A 21,772-nucleotide genomic window follows, 5' to 3' on the forward strand; every position below is an offset into this window, starting at 1 on the left:
AAAAAAAAATACAGTGTGTTACAGTCTTTTTTCTAAGTGCTATCTGTTGTTAGGTATGCAATTCTTTTCCAGTTTTCTATGTATTTTCAAATTGGACTGGACAATCAGCTATTTCATTACTGATAATGTTTATTCAATGACTAACATGATACAGTAATTTAGTCCAGGTCAGATGATTTTGGAATAACTTCTAGTAATGGTTTTGTTGAAGAGAAAAACTATTGACTTAATCTACAGGATTTCAACTTTTCAGCTTAAGGTATATCAAATAGTCTTGATTCAAGACAGCATTTCTGAAATGAACTACAAATGTTTCTGGTTCTTACTATCTAGAATAAATACTGAAACAGACAGTGGGACCAAATCATCCTAGAGAAGATTATGAAGCAAAAATGTTAGGGTTGTCATTTTTGGAAAGGCTGAGTCCTACAAGACATACCTACTGCTCTAATACGTAGAAATTCATATAATGCAACACAATAGAGCTAGAAGGGATCCACCCTCTTCATTTTATAGAGAAGCCCAACATTGCACAGCTTTTTCTTACAGGATTTGGACAAAAAGGCCTTTGCAATTTTTTTATTGTTTTAATTTTATGGATATGACTGCTGGCCTACATGCATGTCTGTGCACTATATACATGCCGAGCGCCTGTGGAGTCCATAGCAGGGTGTTGGATCCCTGAACCATAGTTCCAGACAGTTGTGAGCCACCACGTGGGCGCTGCAAACTGAAGCCCAGTCCTTTAAAAGAGCAGCGGTGATCTTAACCACTGAGCCAGCCCTCCCAGCCAGCCCTCTCCATGCAATTGTCTGTTGTTAATCGGTTTTGCCTTTGGCTTGTTTTACAGATGGTCTCAAGCTGCAAATGACCTTCAAATAACATATGAAAACTTAACTGGTGATGTCTTAGTATCAGCAGGTGTAATAGCTTACCTTGGTGCTTTCACATCTGGATTTCGACAAGAATGTACAGAAGATTGGAGCATGTTATGCAAGGTATGAGATTAATAACTTTTAATAAGTTTTGTTTTAGAACTTTTAGTAAGTTTTTTCTTTTAATTTATTTTTATATTAATTATAGTTTATTCACTTTGTATCCCAGCTGTAGGCCCCTCCCTCATGCCCTCCCAAACTCACCCTCACTCCCTCTTCTTCTCCTATGCCCCTCTCCCAGTCCGCTAATAGGGGAGGTCCTCTTCCCCTTCCGTCTGACCCTAGTCTATCAGTTCTCATCAGGACTGGCTGCATTGTCTCCCTCTGTGGCCTGGTAAGGCTGATTCCCCCCTCAGGGGGAGGTGATCAAATAGCCAGCCACTGAGTTTATGTCAGAGACAGTCCCTGTTCCCCTTACTAGAGAACCCACTTGGAGACTGAGCTGCCATGGGCTACATCTGAGCAGGGTTTCTAGGTTACCTCCATGCATGGTCCTTGTTTGGAGTATCAGTCTCAGAAAAGAGACTGTGCTCAGATTTTTTGCTTCTATTGCTCTCCTTGTGGAGCTCCAGTCCCCTCCAGGTCTTTCTATCTCCCCCTTCTTTCATAAGATTCCCTACACTCTGCCCAAAGTTTGGTTATGAGTCTCAGCATCTGCTTTGATACAGTGCTGGGTAGAGTCTTTCAGAGGCCCTCTGTGGTAGGTTTCTATCCTCTTCCCTGTTTTCTCCCTCTTCTGATGTCCGTCTCATTTGCCTTTCTGAGTGAGGATTGAGCATCTTACCCAGAGTCCTCCTTCTTGATTAGGTTCTTTGGGTGTACAGATTTTAGTATGATTATCCTATATTAAATGTCTAATACCCACTGGTAAGTTAGTATATACCATGTGTGTCTTTCTGCTTCTGGGTCACCTCACTCAGGATGATCTTTTCCCACCATTTGCCTGCAAATTTCATGACTTCCCTGTTTTTAATTGCTGAGTAAGTTTTGTTTTTTATAACATTCAAAGTATATTTTGAAAAATATGATGCCAATGAGGACAGCAAAAGGAAGAACACTAAAAATATGGAAAGTCCCTTTTTGTTTCTCCCTGTGTAAGTCTGTGTATCTGTCTCTGTCTTTCTCTCTCGCTCTCTGCTTCTTCTTTTACTAGTAAAATACTCCTAAAGTCTAAGTTTCAATTCCTGATCCTTAGTTATGGCAATTAAATATCTATTTTAACTTAAAGACTATTCAATTAATATGATGAAAGAAAATATCAGAGTTTTGTTTATTTCTTACAGGAGAAAAAAATACCATGTTCTGAAGAGTTCTCATTGAGCAAAACTTTGGGAGATCCAGTAAAAATTAGAGCTTGGAATATTGCTGGGCTACCAACAGATGCATTCTCCATAGACAATGGTGTGATTGTTAATAATTCTAGGCGATGGTAAGGAGCAAAGCTTCCTTCTGTTTTATCTGAAAGACTTCCAGCATATATAAAAGCTGAAAGACTTCTATAAGTGCCAGATTCTGCAGTTATCACTGTGTCCTATTTGCTGCTTAATCACAAATCCATCTTTCTAAATGTGTTTGCAGATGAGCTGCAGACATGTGTTTCCCCTTAACCACTTCATTATGCACATTGTTGACTAAAGATCACTATTAGTTTGTGTATTTTTGGTTTAGACAAATGTACCACTTGATTAGTTCAAAAAAGTATACACCAATACACTCAAACTTGTCTCCATCACGATGTAGAGCAAGGCTACCTTCTGGATAGTCTCTTTACATTCTTTTCCTGCTCTCATCCCACGCCAGGAAATTACTTCTCAACATAGAGTACTTATTCCTCTTAGAGAACATCATATCTATTTCTTGACATACATATGAGACATCTTCCTCGCAGCATAACTGTTTTGAGATTCATCCATGTTACTCCATATATGGGTACTTTGTTTCAGGGAGGGTTGTAATCTATTGTATAAATACATCAGTGTTTATGATTCCACCATTTATTCAGTTATCTTACCAAATTAAAGATTTATAAATCATTCTTGCCCCAATTTCCCTATATATAAAGTGGGGCAATAATTATGCCTAAATTATGATGTTGTGAGGGTGTCCCTTTAGAGTAGTGTCAGCTGAATGTGAGAACTCAAGAGTATAATCATGACATACTTTAGAAATGGTCCCATGGGGGCTAGAGAGATGGCTTAGTGGTTAAGAGCACTGTCTACTCTTCCAAAGGATCCAGGTTCAATTCCTAGCATCAACATGGCAGCTCACAACTATCTGTAATGTCAATTCCAAGGGATCTGACATCTTCACACTAATGCACATAAAATAATGTTAAATAAATAAAAAATAAAAATATTTTTTAAAAAAGAAATGGTCCCATGGAAAGACTGAAAATTGGCTTGAGTGGCTGAATAATCACAGAAGAGACTTTTTCAAAAGAGAACAATAGCCCAGATATTGGAAATTATTCCTCATATTCAAGTTGACTGTAATGCCCATTTACTATTTCCTTCTCTGGCCTCTACCCTCCAGCAAGACCCAGGCTGCATAACCACTGTTCTGTTCTTGTCTAATTACATATATATTCTTTTAAAAATATATTTATTTATTTTATGTACATGAGTGTTTGCCTGCATGTTTTTAACCTGACTTAACCTGGGCACTCACTCTATATAGTTTTACTCATAAACTGGTAAAAATCATTTATAAGCTGGTTTGTTTTTTTATTATAAACTTTTAACAAATGTTTTGTACCATTATTTTTTCACATTGTGTTAATAGATGCTGTGGATTAAAATCTCTGTGGTGATAGTGTTATGTTGAAAAGAGCACAGGTCACAGGTTCACAAATTTCTAGTTCCTCCGATACTGATGCAACTTTAGAATCTTGGGATTTTTGCCAATGTGAGGTTGAACTTTCTCATTTGAAAGAATAAAATTCTTTTTTAAATTAAGTTGTTCTTTTGAGAACTTCATACGTGTATGCAATATATTCTGGTCACATTCCTCCTTTTGCCCTCTCTTATCCCGGCACCTCTAATTAGTCCTTCCCCAAACTTCCTCCCACCAGTTCCCCTTGTATTTTCAGGGTCCTTTGTTTTTGCTTTGTGGCCACTGGGTTTAGCCAAGAACACTTTTTTAAATGTACATTTTTAATATTTTGAGACTTGCATGCATGAATACTTTATTTATACAACTTCTACCCTCATTCCCCACTCCAACTCCTCTTTTGCTCCCGCCCTGGCACATTCATGACCTTTTCTTTGGTTGTCATTGTCTCATACATATACATATATAATCATAAAACTTTTATGAAGACAAATCTTTTTTATTTGTTTTTTATTTTTAAGAGACAGGGTTTCTCTGTGTAGCCTTGGCTGTCCTGGACTTGCATTGTAGACTACGCTGGCCTTGAAATCACAGAGATCCACCTGCCTCTGTCTCCCCAAGTGCTGGGATTACAGAGATGCGCTGCTACCCCCTACTGAAAATAAATCTTCACGTAAAATACTTTGCATTTGTAATAATTGAGGACAACATTTACTTTAATTGCATAGATTTTTAAGAAATTGCACCATTTATCTGTTCCTCTTGGGACTGTCTTCTTTATTTCCAGGCCTTTAATGATTGACCCCCAGGGTCAAGCCAATAAGTGGATCAAAAACTCTGAGAAAGACAATCAGCTTAATGTTATTAAGCTGTCGGACACAGACTACATGCGGACCCTGGAAAACTGCATACAGTTTGGAACTCCTCTTCTTCTGGAGAATGTCGGGGAGGATCTGGATCCCTCTTTGGAACCTTTGCTACTTAGACAAACTTTTAAACAAGGTAGAACTAAAAGATAATTGGATTATTTGGGGGGCATGAAAGAAAAATAATATATAAATATAATACTAATGATAACGACTTAGAACTCCCGTGTAATTGCTGTGTATGGAAATAATCTGGAGCAAGCTTTCAGGAGTGAACCTTGATCAGGCATCCTAGGATACGTACTGTGCCTCGTCTTCTTTGCCTGTTTACTACTCCCTGGATTCTAGTGCTGTTGAGAGCACGGGGCAGTTGAGGCCAGTCTGAAATCCCCTTCTCTTGTGATCATTGACCTCACAAAGTCCATTAATTATGAATAATAACAAGAATGTGGCCAGAGTTGAACCCTGACAAACATCACCCACTATGTATCTTCCTGCTGATGAGCATTTATCTCTGTCAGGCTCTGATACTCTGGTGAGCTTTAATCATAAAAAAAAAAAAAAAAAAAAAAATGGAATCACAGTTAAAATTTGATAGAAAATCCCTCAATATTTTGTTTTCTGTTTTTTGTTTCTGTTTTCTCTGTATAGTCCCAGCTGTTCTGGAACTCCCTCTGTAGACGCAGATGGCTTTGAATTCAAAAAGATCCACCTGCCTCTGCCTCCTGAGTGCTGGAACTAAAGGCATGTTTCCTGACAACCAGACACAGTGTCTCATGTTGCTTCAGAATGAGTCCTACTGTATAATTGCTTACTTGTCTCTGCATCAGTGACTTTGTCACGTCTGTTTTCTATTTTAAATTACTTGGGACTCTTTGCTTATAACTCAGATAAGGCTTTAGAAGCACATAGGAAGAGAGGCTAAGTAATTTTGGCTCATGTTGTCTTCAATTTTTCCTGAAATATAGGTGGTATTGATTGCATTCGACTTGGTGAAGTCATTATTGAATATTCTTTTGATTTTAAATTTTATATAACCACAAAACTGAGAAATCCACACTACATGCCAGAACTAGCTACAAAAGTGTCTTTGCTCAATTTCATGATAACTCCAGAAGGGCTTGAAGATCAATTACTAGGCATTGTTGTTGCAAAGGAAAGGTACGTATTTTTTTAGATGCTTCAGACAGTTTAGAGAATATCTGTAGGCCATTAGTATTTTTGTTTTGTGACTATTTTGAAATTACTAAATTTTATATTTTGTACATTATAAGTTAAGCAATTATATAGCCCTCTAAAGTACTAACTTCTAAACCAAGTCATGTTGTATTGGTCTTTTATTTTGGGTGATGAGATCAGAATGCACATTGTGACTTCTCTCACACTGAGCTAGAAACTGTGTTCATATTAGTACAGACCATAGGCAGAATCAGAAATGTATTCAGAACTTCTATGCAGAGTGTGAAATTCATAAACTGTTTGAGATAGAGCCTAAAAATAGCTTTATATCTACATGTGAGGATAAGTAATATTGTACTTAAAAATTGATAAATGAACCTCTTTGTGTTCAAAATGAAAAAAGAAAGAAGATTAAGATAGACTATACTTGAATATTAGCCGTTATTTTACTTAGGATGTAAGAGCAAAGATCATTTTTATACTTTTATTGTTTGTTTCTTTTGTATTTTTCTATTACTAACATACACTACTTTTTCAAATGAGAAAAAAACAACAATAGCCAGAAAAGCTACGAGAAAGAAATTATTTTGGAAGAAAATAATTGATTCTCATTAAAGCTTACTATGATGTTACTAAGTGCTCTGTTGAGGAAAATCACATTATATAAAACTTTGTTACTAAATATAAACAAGACCTATGTCATTACATTCTCTATAACAGATGATTTTATTTTGAAGTTTCATCCAATTTTTGCTTGTTAATGCTTAATGCCAATTTTGCCTTTCACTTCAAAAGCTAGTAAGACCAGTCCTCCTTCTGAGTTATTGATGACAAAGCCAATGAACTGATAAGAAATCTATTTGAAATCTTTTTTTTTTAACTTTTCCTGTATGTGACCAGCTATGCCACAAGGATTAATCTAACATTCTGAGAGTTGTTGTCACAGTTTAAGTATGTCAATGACATTTTCTTTCCTTAAATTTCTCAAATCTATATTTGTATGAGCCTTCTTATTTTCTTATTTGCTGTGATCAAATATGTTGACAAAAGGAAGTTGGGGAGAAAGGGTTTCTTCCAACCACAGTTCCAGTTTATAGTCCTCCTTAGCAGAGAAGTCACAGAGCAGGAGCGTGAGAGAACTGGTCACACGCCATGTGCTATGAGAAGTAGAGAGCAATAGACACACACATGCCAACACTCGCTCCCTCTCTCCTTTCCATATTGAGGGGCCAGGCATGTAGTCAGCCTAGCTAGATAACCCTCACTGAGATTGCCTTCCCAGGCAATTTTAGATTACACCACATTAACCTCTAAAACTAACCATCTCAGCATGCAATTATTTCCCCTTACCATAGTAAAATTGGTTAGTTTCGTATACATCTATATAATAATTCAAATATTCACAAAATTGTATGCATAATATTTAGATAAAGTTAAATTAAATGCTACAGATTTACAGTAAATGTTTCTATCTTTTTCAGACCAGAATTAGAGGAGGAGCGAAATGTTCTTATTCTTCAGTCTGCAGCTAACAAGAAGCAGCTAAAAGACATAGAGACAAGAATTTTAGAGACATTATCATCTTCAGAAGGGAACATTTTGGAAGATGAAAGTGCAATAAAAGTCTTAGACTCTGCCAAAATAATGTCTAATGAGATAACAAAGAAACAGCAGGTAAAATAAAGACTCCTAGAAATGTTTGGATTCTAGCATTCGGAAATGCTAGAGTGGGTTTTCAAGAAAAGGAAAATTGATAAAGTATGAAAACTTAAAAACCAATGCTAAATGCAGAAGACAATATCTTACTGTTGAATATCTCTAAATTTAGTTCAATCTATACTTTAGCTATACACAGTAGAAATAAAGTCACCAGCTAAGCATGCAGCATAGTCAAGGCAGGTTTTTTACATTTTAGTTAACTCTTTATCTAGAAACTGAACTCTGAAAGTTGTCTTACCTCAGTTAGTGGTTGGACTTTGAGGTGTGCGGAGATAAGTTCCGAATGGCTGAGTAATACGTGGTTCTTAGAACCAATAGGGGATGTTCTGACATCAGCTTGTCATCCATGTGCTTATTGGAGGGGAGGGAAGGAGGAAGGGAGATAGGGGGGAGGAGGAAGAGAGAGGAGACATAAGTGCCAGGTGGAGGAAAGATTCAGGTGGTCTACAACCAATAATACATTCCAGATTCATCAAACAGGCAGGTGCTATTTTTATTGCACATCACCCCACTACACCCCACCCCGAAGTTTTTATTTGTTTGTGAGGCAGGGCGTGAAAGGGTACCCAGTGGCGCATATGTGAAAGTCAGAGGCCAGCTTCTGGGAGTTGGTTCTCTCCTTCTGCCCCACTGAAGCCAAATCTTTCTTGTTTTCTGCTTACTGTCCTGTCTCTGCCTCCCATTTTGTCATAGAAGTTCTGGGATTACAGAGCTGCCTCATCTGGCTTTTATATGTGTTCTGGAGAAGAAACTCAGGTTGTCAGGAAGTGCTTTTACCACCTCACCACCTCACCATCTCAGTCCAAGGCCTGCCCTTTAAAACATTTGTTTTTCCTTCTTCTTTCCTTTAAAAGTATTTGTAATGATTTTAAGGGTTTTTAAGATACATTTTTCTGTTTATATGCGTTTGAGTGTTCTGTCTGCATGTGTCTGTGCGCTGCCTGTTGCCTGCTGAGGCGGGAGATTCCCCGGAACTCAGGTGATGAGATGGTTTGGAGCTGCTATCTGGGTCTTGGAAACTGAACTCAGGCTCTCTGCAAGAGCAGCTTCATGACTGAGATGCTGAGTGGTGTGTCTCCCCAGCTCTTGTTCATCAGAGCCCAGGAAACTCTGATGGCCTTCACATTGTCCCCACACCAAACTAGTTATCAGAGAGGAGAAACATCCTACTTTACTTTGTTGCTGGGATAAAACTGCCCATGTTATGCATTATATCAAGGACTGGAGGATAACAGGAGCCCTGAATTTCCATGTTGTCTCTTCTCTCACTGGGGCTGTGTGGTCCTTCTATTAAAGAATCAGATATCAGTTTCTCTGTCTGTCTCTCTGTGTGTGTGTGTGTGTGTGTGTGTGTGTGTCTCACACACACGATCTCAGATGCTGGCTGCTGTAGAGTATTTCTGTAAGACACTATCTTTTTTTTTTTTTTTTGGTTCTTCAAAAGTGTAAAATAAGGGAGCAAACACTTGAAAGAATCTTTATCAATAACACATTGTTAGAAAACTAAACCTCTTAAACATTTGTCCCAGAGTGGAGCCAGACTGGAAGGGGGCACAGTGGAAAAATGATTAGTGATTAATATAATCTCGTGTGTGTGTGTGTGTGTGTGTGTGTGTGTGTGTGTAGCCTTGGCTGTCCTGGACTGGCTTTGTAGACCAGGAGATCGGCCTGCCTCTGCCTTTCTGAATACTGGAATTCCAGATGTACGCCACCATGCCCAGCTCAAGAATCAGTTTCTTATTTTAAACTCCTGTCCCTGTTTCTTTATACATTTATCTAACAGGTAGAAAACAATATAAAGAAAAATTTCCATTATCTGTTAGCGCTTATTACAAGTACCACCTGACTAAAATTCTGAGGCGCTTAAAGCTTCAATTCTCTCAGGACACTTTCCATTATTTTCTCCTGGGTCTAGTCAAATCACACCACCTGACAGTATATAGTTACAAATGGAATTATTGTGTGCAATGAAGGCTGCACAGGCACACCCACTCAGCAATTGGTGGATAGGAAACAAACAGCAAAATAGGGAAAGTTGGCTGGGGTAGTGTTCTAAATGTTTCCCCATAGAGTGAATTTCAGCCTAGCGGATTGGGTTGTCAAGTGAGGAGCTACTATCTTAGGGATGTTTCTTCTTCTTCCTTCTTCTTCCCCCTCCTCCTCTTCCTCCTCCTTCTTTTTCTTCTTCTCCTTCTCCTCTTCCTCCTCCTCCTTCTCCTTCTACTTCTTCTGCTGCTGCTGCTTCTTCTTCCTTCTTCCTCCTTCCTCCTACCCTTCTCCTCCTCCTCCTTTCTTCTTCTTCCAGGGTTGAATAGATATTCAACCCTAGAATATCTAGCATCATTAACTGTAAAGAGGTTAAACATATAGAGAGACTAGTGGAGAAAAGCATTGTCAATGTCTATAAAACTGTCTGCTGCTTGCTAACTGGGGCTCACACTGCGCTGGGGAACACATGGTAATGCTCCAACATGGATGTGCACACAGTGCTCTCTGTTTCAATGTCCCACCTTATTAAGGCAAAAGAAAGTAAACAACCGAAGACTCGTATTCCTCAGATAAGAAAGTAGTGGTCAGTGGGTAACCACGCTGTTAATCTATAGTGTAAAGTTTTTCTTTTTCCTCTTCTTTTTCCGGCTTCTCACCTTCCTCTTCCTTCCTCTGTAATTCTTCCATTTTTCCTTTCTTGCTTTCTAGTTTTTAGCTAGAAACTCCTCTTGTAGAATGTGCTTATATTAAGTTCATATAATTTGTCGTTGAGTTAAGGGCTTTTCAACTATATATAAAATTCATTATAGGAAAAATGTATGATTAAGACACTCCTATTCATTTATCTTGATTCTTCCCTTCTAACAGGTTGCAGAAAAAACAGAACTCAAAATAGCAGAATCCCGAGAAGGCTATAGACCCATTGCTAAACATTCATCAGTGTTGTTCTTTAGCATTGCAGACCTGGCTAACATTGATCCCATGTACCAATACTCTCTCATCTGGTTTGTGAACCTTTATATCAACTCTATTCATGATAGGTAAGCAGCTTTCTAGTTTCATCCATTTCCTTAGTTTGGGCTTTTCACCATCCTTTCCATTAAAAAATCTAATTATTGTTTGTACTTACTTCTCTAGTATTTTACTGTAGAACATTAAGTATAAGAAAGTGAAAAAAATGAAAGAAAAAAAAAAAAGAAAGAAAGACAGCTAAGACCTGCAGAGGACAGGAGCTCCACAAGGACAGCAACAGCTCCAAAAAGTCTGGGCTGGGCACAGGGGTCTTTCCTGAGACTCATACTCCAACCAAGGACCATTCATGAGATAACCTAGAACCCCTGCACAGATGTAGTCCCTGGCAATTCAGTGCCCAAGTGGGTTCCATAGTAATGGGAACAGGGACTGTCTCTGACATGAACTGATTGGCCTACTCTTTGATCACCTCCCCTTGAGGGGGGAGCAGCCTTACCAGGCCACAGAGGAAGACAATGCAGCGACTCCTGATGAGACCTGATAGACTAGGATCAGAAGGAAGGGGAGGAAGACCTCCCTTATCAGTGGACTGGGGGAGGGGCAAGGGTGGAGAAGGGGGAGGGAGGATGGGACTATTCTAATGTCTCTTTCTCCAGCTCTGAAGTGTCTAAAAGGCTGTACCACATTTATATTTTGTGCTAGGTATTTTCACTTTAGAGGATTAATAAGTATGTTAGCTTCTTTCCTTGTTGCTAGAACAAAATACCTAAAAAAAGTCAATTTAAGAAAAAGAAGCATTCACCTTTAATCCCAGCACTCAGGGGGGCAGAGGCAGGTGGATCTCTGTGAATGAATGGCCAGTCTGGTCTATAAAATGAGTCCAGGACAGCCAAGGCTACACAGAGAAACCCTGTCTTGAAAAACCAAGAAAAAAAAAAAAAAGAAAAAGAAAGAAAATAAAAGAAAGGAAGGAAGGAAGGAAGCATTTATTTTGGCTCATAGTTTGGAGTCCATCATGCTGGGGGCGACACGGTGGGAGGGTAGAAGGTAGCTAGTCCTGTTGTATGGACACAGCTGCTCAGTTCCCTTCCTCCTCCAGCCCATGGGCTGATGCTCCCCATTTCAAATGCCCTCAGCTATAAAAATCCCTCACAGACTTTCCTAGGGGCTGTCTTACGTCATGGTTCTAAAGCCATCCAGTGAACGACCATAGTGAATGTATACGGGTCTTGACGTCATTCCATCTGTTTTACCTCCTACCAGCTCAGGACTATAGAAAAGCCAGCACCTTTATAATGGCCTCAGTTTCCTTCTGTATAAAACATAAATAATAACTGTACTTATCTCCTCTGGTTGTCTTGAGAATTAAGTGAGATTTTTCAAAGTGTTGAGAACAATGTCTTCTATTTAGTAATTTCTATATTTAAGTAAAATTAAAGTATGACTTGCGACCCACATCTGTACTTCAAGAAATTTCTTTCTATGTCACCTCTTGATAGAACAATGTCTCCTGAATAATTAAAATCCCTAAGAGTCCCCAGTTGTGACTTAGAGCCTGAATTTACTCTGTGCTCATGATGGAGGAGGGTCAAGGTAAAGAATTGGGAAAATGTCATTTATGTGTTTCAGTGATGGTTTGGATTAGAACTCATTGGCGGGTTTTACATTTGTATGTGACTTCTGATGTTTCTAGTGATGAGGACTTTAATAAGTGTAGAACATATTAGAGGATAACCCAGGCCACTTACTTGTCCTATTTTTGATTGACAACATATTTTTCTTTTCTTGACCTTTTAGTAACAAATCCAAAATTTTGGAGAAACGCCTGCGATATTTAAATGATCACTTCACGTACAATTTATACTGTAACATATGCCGATCGTTGTTCGAGAAGGACAAGCTGCTCTTCTCCTTTTTGCTATGTGCTAACCTTCTCCTGTAAGTGACGGCACTTCCTCCACCCGCTTACTTTAAAAACTCACCTTGGACAGGGACCCTCCAAATGGCTTCCTAGAGAATGGTGTAGTGCCGTGCTTGGTTTAATTCATTATTTTCCATGTTACGATGGTCTCCACGATAATATTGATGTTCTGGTGCTTGTTTTTAACTTTTAAAGTTTATCTATTACACAAAAGTTCACAAAATGTAGTAGAGAGCTCAGTCGACTCTTACAAAGGCGAAGTTGGAGGGAAAACTTTGCCGTCGTCCCGGAATCTGTTGTGCTCCACCCTCTGCTCTCTCCAAAGGGGACTGCTACTCTCGTCTCCAGTGTTGCCATTTATTTTGCTTTTATACAAAAAAGGATCCAAATGTAGGTACTCTGTCTGCTTTCTCTCACCATCTGAACTTTTTATTACTTTGTTTATTTGTGTGTGTGTGTGTGTGTGTGTGTGTGTGTGTGTGTGTGTGAAGGCAGCATGCGGAGTTCATTGTCTGCTTCCATCAATTGCGACCTAGGGAATACACTCATGTCATCAGGCTTGGCAGCAAGTGTCTTTATCCACTGAACCATCTTGTTAGCCCTTCAACATAAGTTTAAAAAGATTCTTTCGGGAAGCTATCATTTGTTCTCATTAGCTGTTCTGTAGCATTCTATTGTAAGAACACATTACAGTTTATCTGTTCCACTTTTGGTGAAGATTTGAGTTGTTCCCATCACTTCAAAACACAAAAATGTTCTGTCCACTGTAAATACGTAAGCACTTCTCTCTTATTATACTTGAAGGTACCCTGCCCCTTCTCCTCCCTGTTCCCCTCCCCTCCCCTCCTGTCCCTCCCCTCCCCTTCTTTCTGCCACTTGTATGTAAGTACGCACAGTCTCATGTTTCTTTCAGCAGCGCTGGGATAGAGATGTCGCTCCATGCTGTCCCCAGCAGCCTGAGTTTTCAGTGAGGTAAAGCCAGAGCCTTGATCCTTGGCTTCACTGCAGGAGCTTCAGGATGAGCCAGTGTGAAGCAGAGTTGGAGTTTATTAAAAGAGATTTTTAACATAGATTTTAAACACAGGAAGTAAAAGAAAGTGAGACAGGCACCAAGGGTAGTAAGAAGCCGCACACACGTGTGCGTATGGGCTGCCCAAGAGAGTTACACTTAGAAATCTTCACAGCAGCCAGATACAGAGGTTTGTTGAGGCCTGAAGTTATATCTCAAAGGGTCTTGTTTTCAGTAAATCAGATCTTAGGGTAGTCCCTTTGTGCCTTAGATGGGATTACAGCTGTTACAGTAAAATCCTAGGTCCTAAGGGGCACAGAGAAAGTTAAGATGTTTCTCATGTACTCAAAGTCTAAGCAGCCTTTTTTGTGATTCCAAGAAAGTATCTCAGAGGGTCAGAGAGACACACTCCTTTTCCATTCCAGTGCCCTTCATTTTCTTTGCCTTTGACCCTGCTTTATCTCTCCTTTGTAAATCTGTTGACCTTGCTTCACTCGGCTTACCCAGAAATTCTTCTCTGTAGCACAGATAAAGAGTTGGGGGGCGGTGTAGAGATGGCTCAGTGGTTAAGAGCACTGTCTGCTCTTCCGAAGGACTCAGGTTCAGTTCCCAGCCCCCACATGGCAGCTCACAACTGCCTGAAACTCTAGTTCTGATAACCTCACACAGCCATACATACCAGTGCACATGAATAAAAAGTGAGCTTTACCTGAGCAGGGCCCCTGCGTGGCAGAGCCCCTCAGCCACTGTCAGCAGTGCCTGCTGCGTCTCCCTTCTGCCCTGGACAAGCCCTCCTCCCGTCTGCCTCCTTGTCTCAACAACACCGCCCAGCTTTGACTTTTACACCTGCATCAGGGAAGTGTCACTGGGCAGAGAGCTAAGGCAACATATGAGCCACCTCATCTGTTTCTTAGTGGCTGCATTCCTCACTGGCTATTGCAGTTTCCACAACAGTTGTTTCATTCTGTGTGAGGCTGAGTACAATCTGAGCTACTCCATCCAGGCTCTGATGTAGGAGCTGACGGCGTCCCATTAACGTCAACAGTTTACAACAGCTGTTGTTTGGGAACACAGGGCCAAGAAAGAGATTGAATACCAGGAACTGATGTTTCTTTTAACTGGAGGAGTGAGTCTTAAGAGTGCTGAAAAAAACCCTGATCCAGACTGGCTGCAGGACAAAAGCTGGGAGGAGATTTGTCGAGCAAGTGAACTTCCTGTCTTCCAAGGACTCAGGTAATTGTATACATTTGGTGACTGGATGTTGAATAATAATGTTAAATTTGTAACTTAAAATTTACAAAAAAAATTTTAAATTTTTTTCTAGTTTATTGGTTAGTAGAAAGACAGGATCCTCGCATAATGTAACACTTCACATGCGAAACCATGCTTCCTGCAGCCGTGTAGTCCCAAGACATCAATGAAAGAGACAAAGAAGCATGGCCACACCAGGAAGAGAAACAAAGGGGTCCAGTGAACTCCTCCCCAAGTCCATATTCAGAGCACTGGCATGTGACTTATGTCTATAGGGGACAAATTAGGGCAAGATGTATGAGTGATCAATTAGTCCTAGTGATGCTGGAAAAGTAAGGTCCTTAAGGTCGAAAAGAGGGGTCTCTGAGTGTGGCAGAGGACCTAGCCTCAGGAAGGCTCTAACTCAAGAGTTGGGGTGCATAATCTCACAGATTTCCACTGAGTCCATGGCTCCAGGTTCCTGTCTTGGAAACTTAAAAAATGAAGCCCTTGAACCCCAGAAGGATGAGCTTTAGAAGTTTTAGCATAGCTCATAGGTAGGAGCCTAAGGAAAGAAAGCAGAGCTCCTGAGCAGCGAGAGCAGATCCTGGGGAACAGGTTGCTAGTGAGTGACTAGCATGGGAGGGTTTTATTGGGCGCATAGAAGAAACTGGGGTGAGGCTTGGGGAGATGGGCTGCTCAGTCCAAGTCCTCACACGCAGTTTCCAGACAGGCGTGCTCATTTAGGACAACAGAAGATAAGAAACCAAAGCCTCTGACCAGAACAGAAGCAAAGGTTTTTTCTAGCTTCCAACCAAGCATGGGAAACAAGGTCACAGTCCTAAACTAACCTGACCAGTTCCTATCTCCTGTTCTCGTCTCGGGTCCAGTGTGTCTTCTTGATCATTGCTCCACTCTTGCAAAGTGGTCCAAAATAATCTTGAGAAATGGTTCTGAGAGATGAATGATTACTTCTGTTTAGACGTGCAGCCTGGTCCTCCTCTGGGGAAGCAGGAGTTCATTTTCTGAGGTTCTGTTCTTCCTGGCCCCAAAGGTGACTGCAGGTTTAGAACTGTAACCCAACTCTGTGCCTTCAGCCTTGAAGGGGTTGAGGCAGGTTAGACATACACTGCTTGAGTTACTCACATGAAGACCTGCGGAAGTAGCTCGGTGGCCCAAAGTAAAAGAGATCAGCAACATGTTTATTGTGACATAGTCACCTTGGGGCCCAGGCGGGGAGTCAATACCTTTTCTCAACCAGTTTCTAAGGAAGGGTCTTTTTCATAAACATCTCACATATTCTAGCTCTTGCCTTATAAGAAGCCAAAGCCAGGCTTATTTAACCCTGTATCCTTGAAGCTAACGTTTAAGTCACCAAAAATAGAAACACAATCTGTTGTACTGTACATTCTGGAAGGTAATATCACAGGTGAGTGTCCTCCCCACCCACATGGAGCTCCTGACAGCCTCTGACAGAACTCAGAGAGCTCAAGACTACTGGGCAAAGGAGCCAAAGAGTGGGCTGCTGATAGCTGTTAACTCAGTGGCAGCAACTGCTAGAAGCAAACAGCAACAACGAAACCCTTCAGCTGCATGAAACCCCCTAGATGAAGGAAGTGAGAAACAGCAGGCAACCTGAGAGCTGCGTCGTGGCGACCAGAACCAACAGTAACTTTTTTTTTCTGTTGAAACAAATTCAAGATATTATGAAAACATTTAAAACCATTTAAGCATACTATATGAGAACAACATGTATGTTCATTTTATTCTTAAATAGTCAAAAAACATACGAATGGACATTGGAAGAGGGAGAAAACAGGGATCAGGACAGGAGCCTGCCACAGAGGACCTCTGAAAGACTCTTCCCAGCAGGGAATTAAAGCAGAGGCTGAGACTCTTAGCCAAACTTTGTGCAGAGTGAATCTTATGCGAGAAGGGGGAGATAGAAAGACCTGGAGGGGACAGCACCTTTTTAACAAGCTAAGTATTGCGGAGTGGACTGGAGAGGACCTGACAATGAGCATCTGGTGAGCTCAGATGCTTCCCCTCTCCCACTGGGTTCAACCTCTCTTCCTGATTGGACCTATTTTCTTCACTTCATGTCCACATTCAGTCACCTTGCTGGCAGTCTGTGAGCTTGGGCTTCGGAGGACAGGCCAAGGTAAGTGGATAGAGAAGACTGCCTATGCTTGTGGCCTCTGTACTGGGACAACAGGTCACTTGAGCTGGCCCCCAGACTCATCTTCTACCGCAGGCAAAGGGGACCTGTTCCTGTGTCAGCCTCTAAGGCACCAGGATTCAGACTTGGATGGTAATTCATTCCACGGGAACTTTGCAGCCTCCAGATGTTCAAACCCCGTGAGTCTAAGACCTGCTGCTCTGGAAGCCTGCGAGGCGGCAGCACTCTCCCAGCGCTGCGGCTCGCTCTTGAGTCCGCTCTTGGTTTCACTTCTCAGACCTGCAATGGCCTCCTGCCACGGAGAGTTCAAGCCCATTTCATTTAAATCCCAATGGCAATCTGTTTTCAGTTGCCCTATTCTGTTTTAAGGCTTTTAATCCGGAGTTAGCAGTAGCCTCACCATTAGTACTCTTTGCTACCTACCTACTCTGTTCTCACAGAAGGATGGGACAAGAACCAAGTTGGATACAGGAGCCAGTCTCCAAAAATCACCTCAGCATCCCATTTTAAAGATCCGTCTTCTCTTGAGGAGATCATAAATGATAATAAAGGTAGAATCCCAGAAAGCTGTGGTAGACCGTGCCAGGAAGATAAGTTTAATGAGTGTAATGCTTCCAGACTGCAGGTTTAAACCATCCTGTAGAGACTGCTTCCTGTAAAGAGGTTTCCCTGTACCTTTCTACCTCTGCTGGCCTTCTAGATGGGTGTGCTCCTTCAACCAGGCCTAACTACCAAAACACAGTGCCACTGGCCTGAGTATCCATTTTCCTTAAGTGAAGGGAGATACTTTCATTTAATTATTTCCATTTTGCCAATCTTTAGCCCTGAGCTGGGGAGCCTCCAACCCCACCCAGACACATTTTTTTAATTTTTTTCTTTCTTTTTTAGAAAAAGAGACAGAAAAATAATTTGACAAGATTAATTTTTCTTTAAAAAAAAAAAAAAGCTCCCAATTAACCATTTAGCTGAAATAACTTTGCTAAAGTGTCTTCACGTAAGACATTCAGCATCTTGAGACACGATGGAACATGCTTGTGATGCTAGCAGTGCAGAGACTAAAGAAACAGGGTCAACTTCAAGGCTCGCCTGGCTTAAATGTTCCAGGCCAGTCCACTAGCATATGGGCACCCAGAACACAGAATGTGCTTCATGCTGATGAATTAGAGGTGTCGACACTGTGTGTGTGTGTGTGTGTGTGTGTTGGACATGGAGACCTTCAGGTCACACGCATTGCTGAGGGTATCCTTGGAGTGTCTTCTTGTGGAAATCTGGTCATGTTTGGTGTCCGAGGTTAAACTGGCCACTTGCCAGAGCAGAGGGACCTGGGCTCTGAACATAGGCCTTTTTTACTCAGAGTTTATGGGCTAAATGGCAGTCATTGGGGATGACAGTGGGGAAAAAACCTGCTTATTTTAATTTTCTGTTTATCTCTTTCCATTTCTTTGTCCATGATGCTCTTCTTTTGTGAAGATGTTGCAATTCTTATGTTCAAAGAGCAAGAAAAAGTGGCATTTCTTTTCAGGATTGAAATAACACCACGGTGCGTCTGCCATGGAAGATCTCCCAGCTGGATAAAGTCAATGAATCTGTCATCACCAGGGCCAGAGTTCTGCAGGCTGCAGGAGCCCCATGCCATAACTCTCACTAGAGCTGTGTTGTCTGAATCAAGGGTCCTGGCTTCTTCTCTCTTGTCTTCTCCTGCTCTGCCAGAAGCTTTTGTCTACCTGTCCCTAGATCGAGTGCATTCCCTGGCACCCCGAATCCAGAACAGCTCCTGTGTGCTAGTGGCTTTGACATGACCCCCTACCATCTTACTTCTTCCCTTGTTCAGTCATTTCTAAATTAAACATATTTTTTTTCCCTAGGGAGCATTTTTGTCAACACATAGAGGAGTGGCAGGAAATCTACGACAGCAAAGATCCGCACAATATGAAATTTCCAGAGCCAATGGATAAGACGCTGAATGAACTACAGAAAATAATAGTTCTTCGGTGTTTAAGGCCTGATAAGGTAAAAGACAAGTTTGAAAATGCAGATAAACTGTAGTTTATGAAGTATCAGTCCTAAACACAACAGCCTCATGCTGCATTATGGTACTATAGTCCACGATGGGCCTTTCAATCAGAAAAAAAAAAAAAAATAGTGTAACTGGAACGTGAGAATTGCTCTGTGCCTAGTATTAAAAACCTAGAGACAGGAATAAGCAAAGGGAAATGGATTATTTTCTTTACAGCTTTAGCCAGAGTTGGAAGAAGAAGGAAGGAAAAGCCCTTATTTTTCTGGGTATTGCTTATAGAAAATGTGATTGCAGCACTCAGGAGGCTGAGGCGCTAGGACCACTATGAGTCCCAGGCTAGCCTAGGCTGCAGAGTAAGAGCTTGTTTCAAAAATCCTGATAGATAGGTAGGTAGGTAGGTAGGTAGGTAGATAGATAGATAGATAGATAGATAGATAGATAGATAGATTAAAATTTAAATGTAGAAAATCATATAGTATTAGGATAGAAAGGGAAATGTTTTTTGATACTGTGCAATGTCTATATAAGCTAAGTGTTAAGTTCTTTTTTTAATAATTTATTTTTATTTCATGTACATTGGTGCTTTGACTGAATATATGTCTCTGTGAGAGTGGAACAGGAGTGACAGACAGTTGTGAGCTGCCATGTGGGTGCTGGGAATTGAACCCCAGTCCTTTGAAAGAGCAGACAGTGCTTTTAACCACTGAGCCATCTATCCAGTCCCAAGTGTTAAGTTCTTTTTTTTTTTTTTTTTTTTTTTTTTTAGCTACATTTTGTTAACTCTGTATCCCACTCCCTTATTCCCTCCCAATCCCACCCTTCTTCCCTCATCTCCTCCCTGCCCCTTTCCAAGTCCACTGATAGGGGGGAACCTCCTCCCCTTTCATCTGATCCTGTTTTATCAGGTATCTTCAGGACTGGCTGCGAAGCCCTCCTCTGTGGCCTAACAGGACTGCTCCTCCCTTCGGGGGTGGGGAGGCCAAAGAGCCAGTCATTGAGTTCCTGTTAGAAATAGTCCTTGTTCCCCTCACTATGGGAAACCAATTGGTTACTGAGCTACCACGGGCTACATCCGAGTAGAGGTTCTAGGTTATCTCCATACATGGTCCTTGGTGCAGTGTCAGTCTCAGAAAAGACCCTGTGCCCAGATATCTTTGGCCCAAGTGTTAAAGAATGAAAAACTTTGCTACACTGACCTGATAAGACCCTTGCTTTGCATCTGGGCCACACCCATTTGCACTTGGCAGATTGGCTCTCTGGAGGGCACTGGAGGTAGCCCAACCTCTTATGGAGTCACTGCTTTGTGTTCAGGCTTTGAAAGCTGAAGCTATACACCATAGACCGTACGCTGCTAGAACACACAATTCCTTGTTTACTTGTTAGGGTTCCCAGCTGGACTAGGGAACTCTTGACCTTGGGGGCCCACATCTGCTGTATATCTTTAGGACTTAAAGTGCCGCACGGCAGGTACTACATGGTCAGTCAATTTCTACAAGTGGGTTGGAGAAGCTGGCAGGTCAGCAGGGAGCTGGGGAGAGCTGAGAGTGAGGAAGCACTGACCTGATGCTCAGGCCAAAGGCAGCCTGAGAAGACACACTGCCTTCGTTCTAGAAACGCCACACTGGCTACAGGACCTGCTCACACTACATCACAGAAAGAAGCCAGCTTTGCTTAGTCTGTGGATTTAAATATTAGTCTCAGCCGAAAAGCATAGACTTTTTAGTCTCAGCAACAAAGTGTAGACTACTATTCGACCAAATGTTTGGGTATCATGGCCTTAAAAGAAATCTTTTGCTTATTTAAATAGCAGTGTGAAAGGCAAAATACTAGATCTAAGTGTTATTATAAGTTACATTTTTCTTATAATAAATGAGCATAAAATAACCCACCATAAGGGGCTGGAGAGATGGCTCAGCAGTTAAGAGCGGTTAAGAAAGTCTGCTGTTCCAAAGGATCCAGGTTCAATTCCCAGCACCCACATGGCAGCTCACAACTGTCTGTAATGCCCATTTCAAGGGATCTGATACCTTCACACTAAATGTACATAAAATAAAGATAAATAAATAAATATTTAAAAAAATAACCCACCATAAAAAAAGACACCAAAAATACAGGTGCTTAGAAGTTAATTTCTTACTCAACAGCCCAAAGACAAACGACTTGTATGTTTGCTTCCTTCTTCCTTCTTTCTTTTAGAGATTTATTTTATGTAGTGAGTGTGTTGCCTGCATGTACGTATGCACACTGTGTGCATGCCTGGTGCCCATGGAGGGCAGAAGAGGGCGTTAGATCCCTTGGAGCTGGAGTTACAAGTGGTTGTGAGCCATCATGTGAGTGCTGGGAACCACTCACTCTGCAAGGGTGAAAAGTGCTCTTAACTGCTGAGCCATCTCTCTAGCCCTGCTTATTCTTATTTTGAGACCATTTTGCTCTGGAACTGCCATCCCTGCCTCGAGGGTTGCCCTGCTCGGTCGCTCTACTTTCGAGATCACCTAGAAAGTCTTTTACTCACCTAGCAAAGTCCTGAGTCAGCAAGACTGGAGCATCCTCGTGAACAGTATGTGTGCTGAAGGTGGAAAGAAGGTGTTGAAGAAAACTTTCTATAAAGACTTGTGGGCTAATGAGATGACTCAGTAATGCCGGGGCACTGACTGCCATACCCAGTGCTCTGAGTGTGAGCTCCAGGGCCCACATGGTGGAAGGAGAGAACCAGTTCCCACAAGTTGTCCTCTGACCTCCACGACAGATACACACAAACAAATACATGGAATAGAATAAATAAGAATGATAATTTATACCTGTGTATTTTTTGTTTTGTTTTTCTAGACAGGGTGCAGCACTGTGTAGTCTTGGCTGTCCTGAACTTGATTGTAGACCAGGCTGGCCTCGAACTCACAGAAATCCACCTGCCTCTGCCTCCCTGAGTG

At 41.3% G+C, this 21,772-nt stretch overlaps 1 protein-coding gene across 1 annotated transcript in view; it reads left to right on the top strand.

The window, feature by feature from the left end:
* The window catches only part of Dnah12 (dynein axonemal heavy chain 12), a 127,066-nt gene that overhangs the window by 82,462 nt on the left and 22,832 nt on the right, over nt 1–21,772 (top strand). The window contains exons 40-48 of the mRNA XM_055612309.1: nt 851–998; nt 2,219–2,364; nt 4,552–4,766; nt 5,599–5,791; nt 7,291–7,483; nt 10,385–10,557; nt 12,287–12,427; nt 14,494–14,652; nt 18,694–18,838. Of these exons, the coding sequence (XP_055468284.1) occupies nt 851–998; nt 2,219–2,364; nt 4,552–4,766; nt 5,599–5,791; nt 7,291–7,483; nt 10,385–10,557; nt 12,287–12,427; nt 14,494–14,652; nt 18,694–18,838 (1,513 nt within the window). The remainder of the gene's footprint in view (nt 1–850; nt 999–2,218; nt 2,365–4,551; nt 4,767–5,598; nt 5,792–7,290; nt 7,484–10,384; nt 10,558–12,286; nt 12,428–14,493; nt 14,653–18,693; nt 18,839–21,772) is intronic.

Source organism: Psammomys obesus, unplaced genomic scaffold (genome assembly GCF_907164565.1).
Source record: "Psammomys obesus unplaced genomic scaffold, mPsaObe1.curated_primary_1811, whole genome shotgun sequence".
Classification (NCBI taxonomy): Eukaryota; Metazoa; Chordata; class Mammalia; order Rodentia; family Muridae; genus Psammomys; species Psammomys obesus.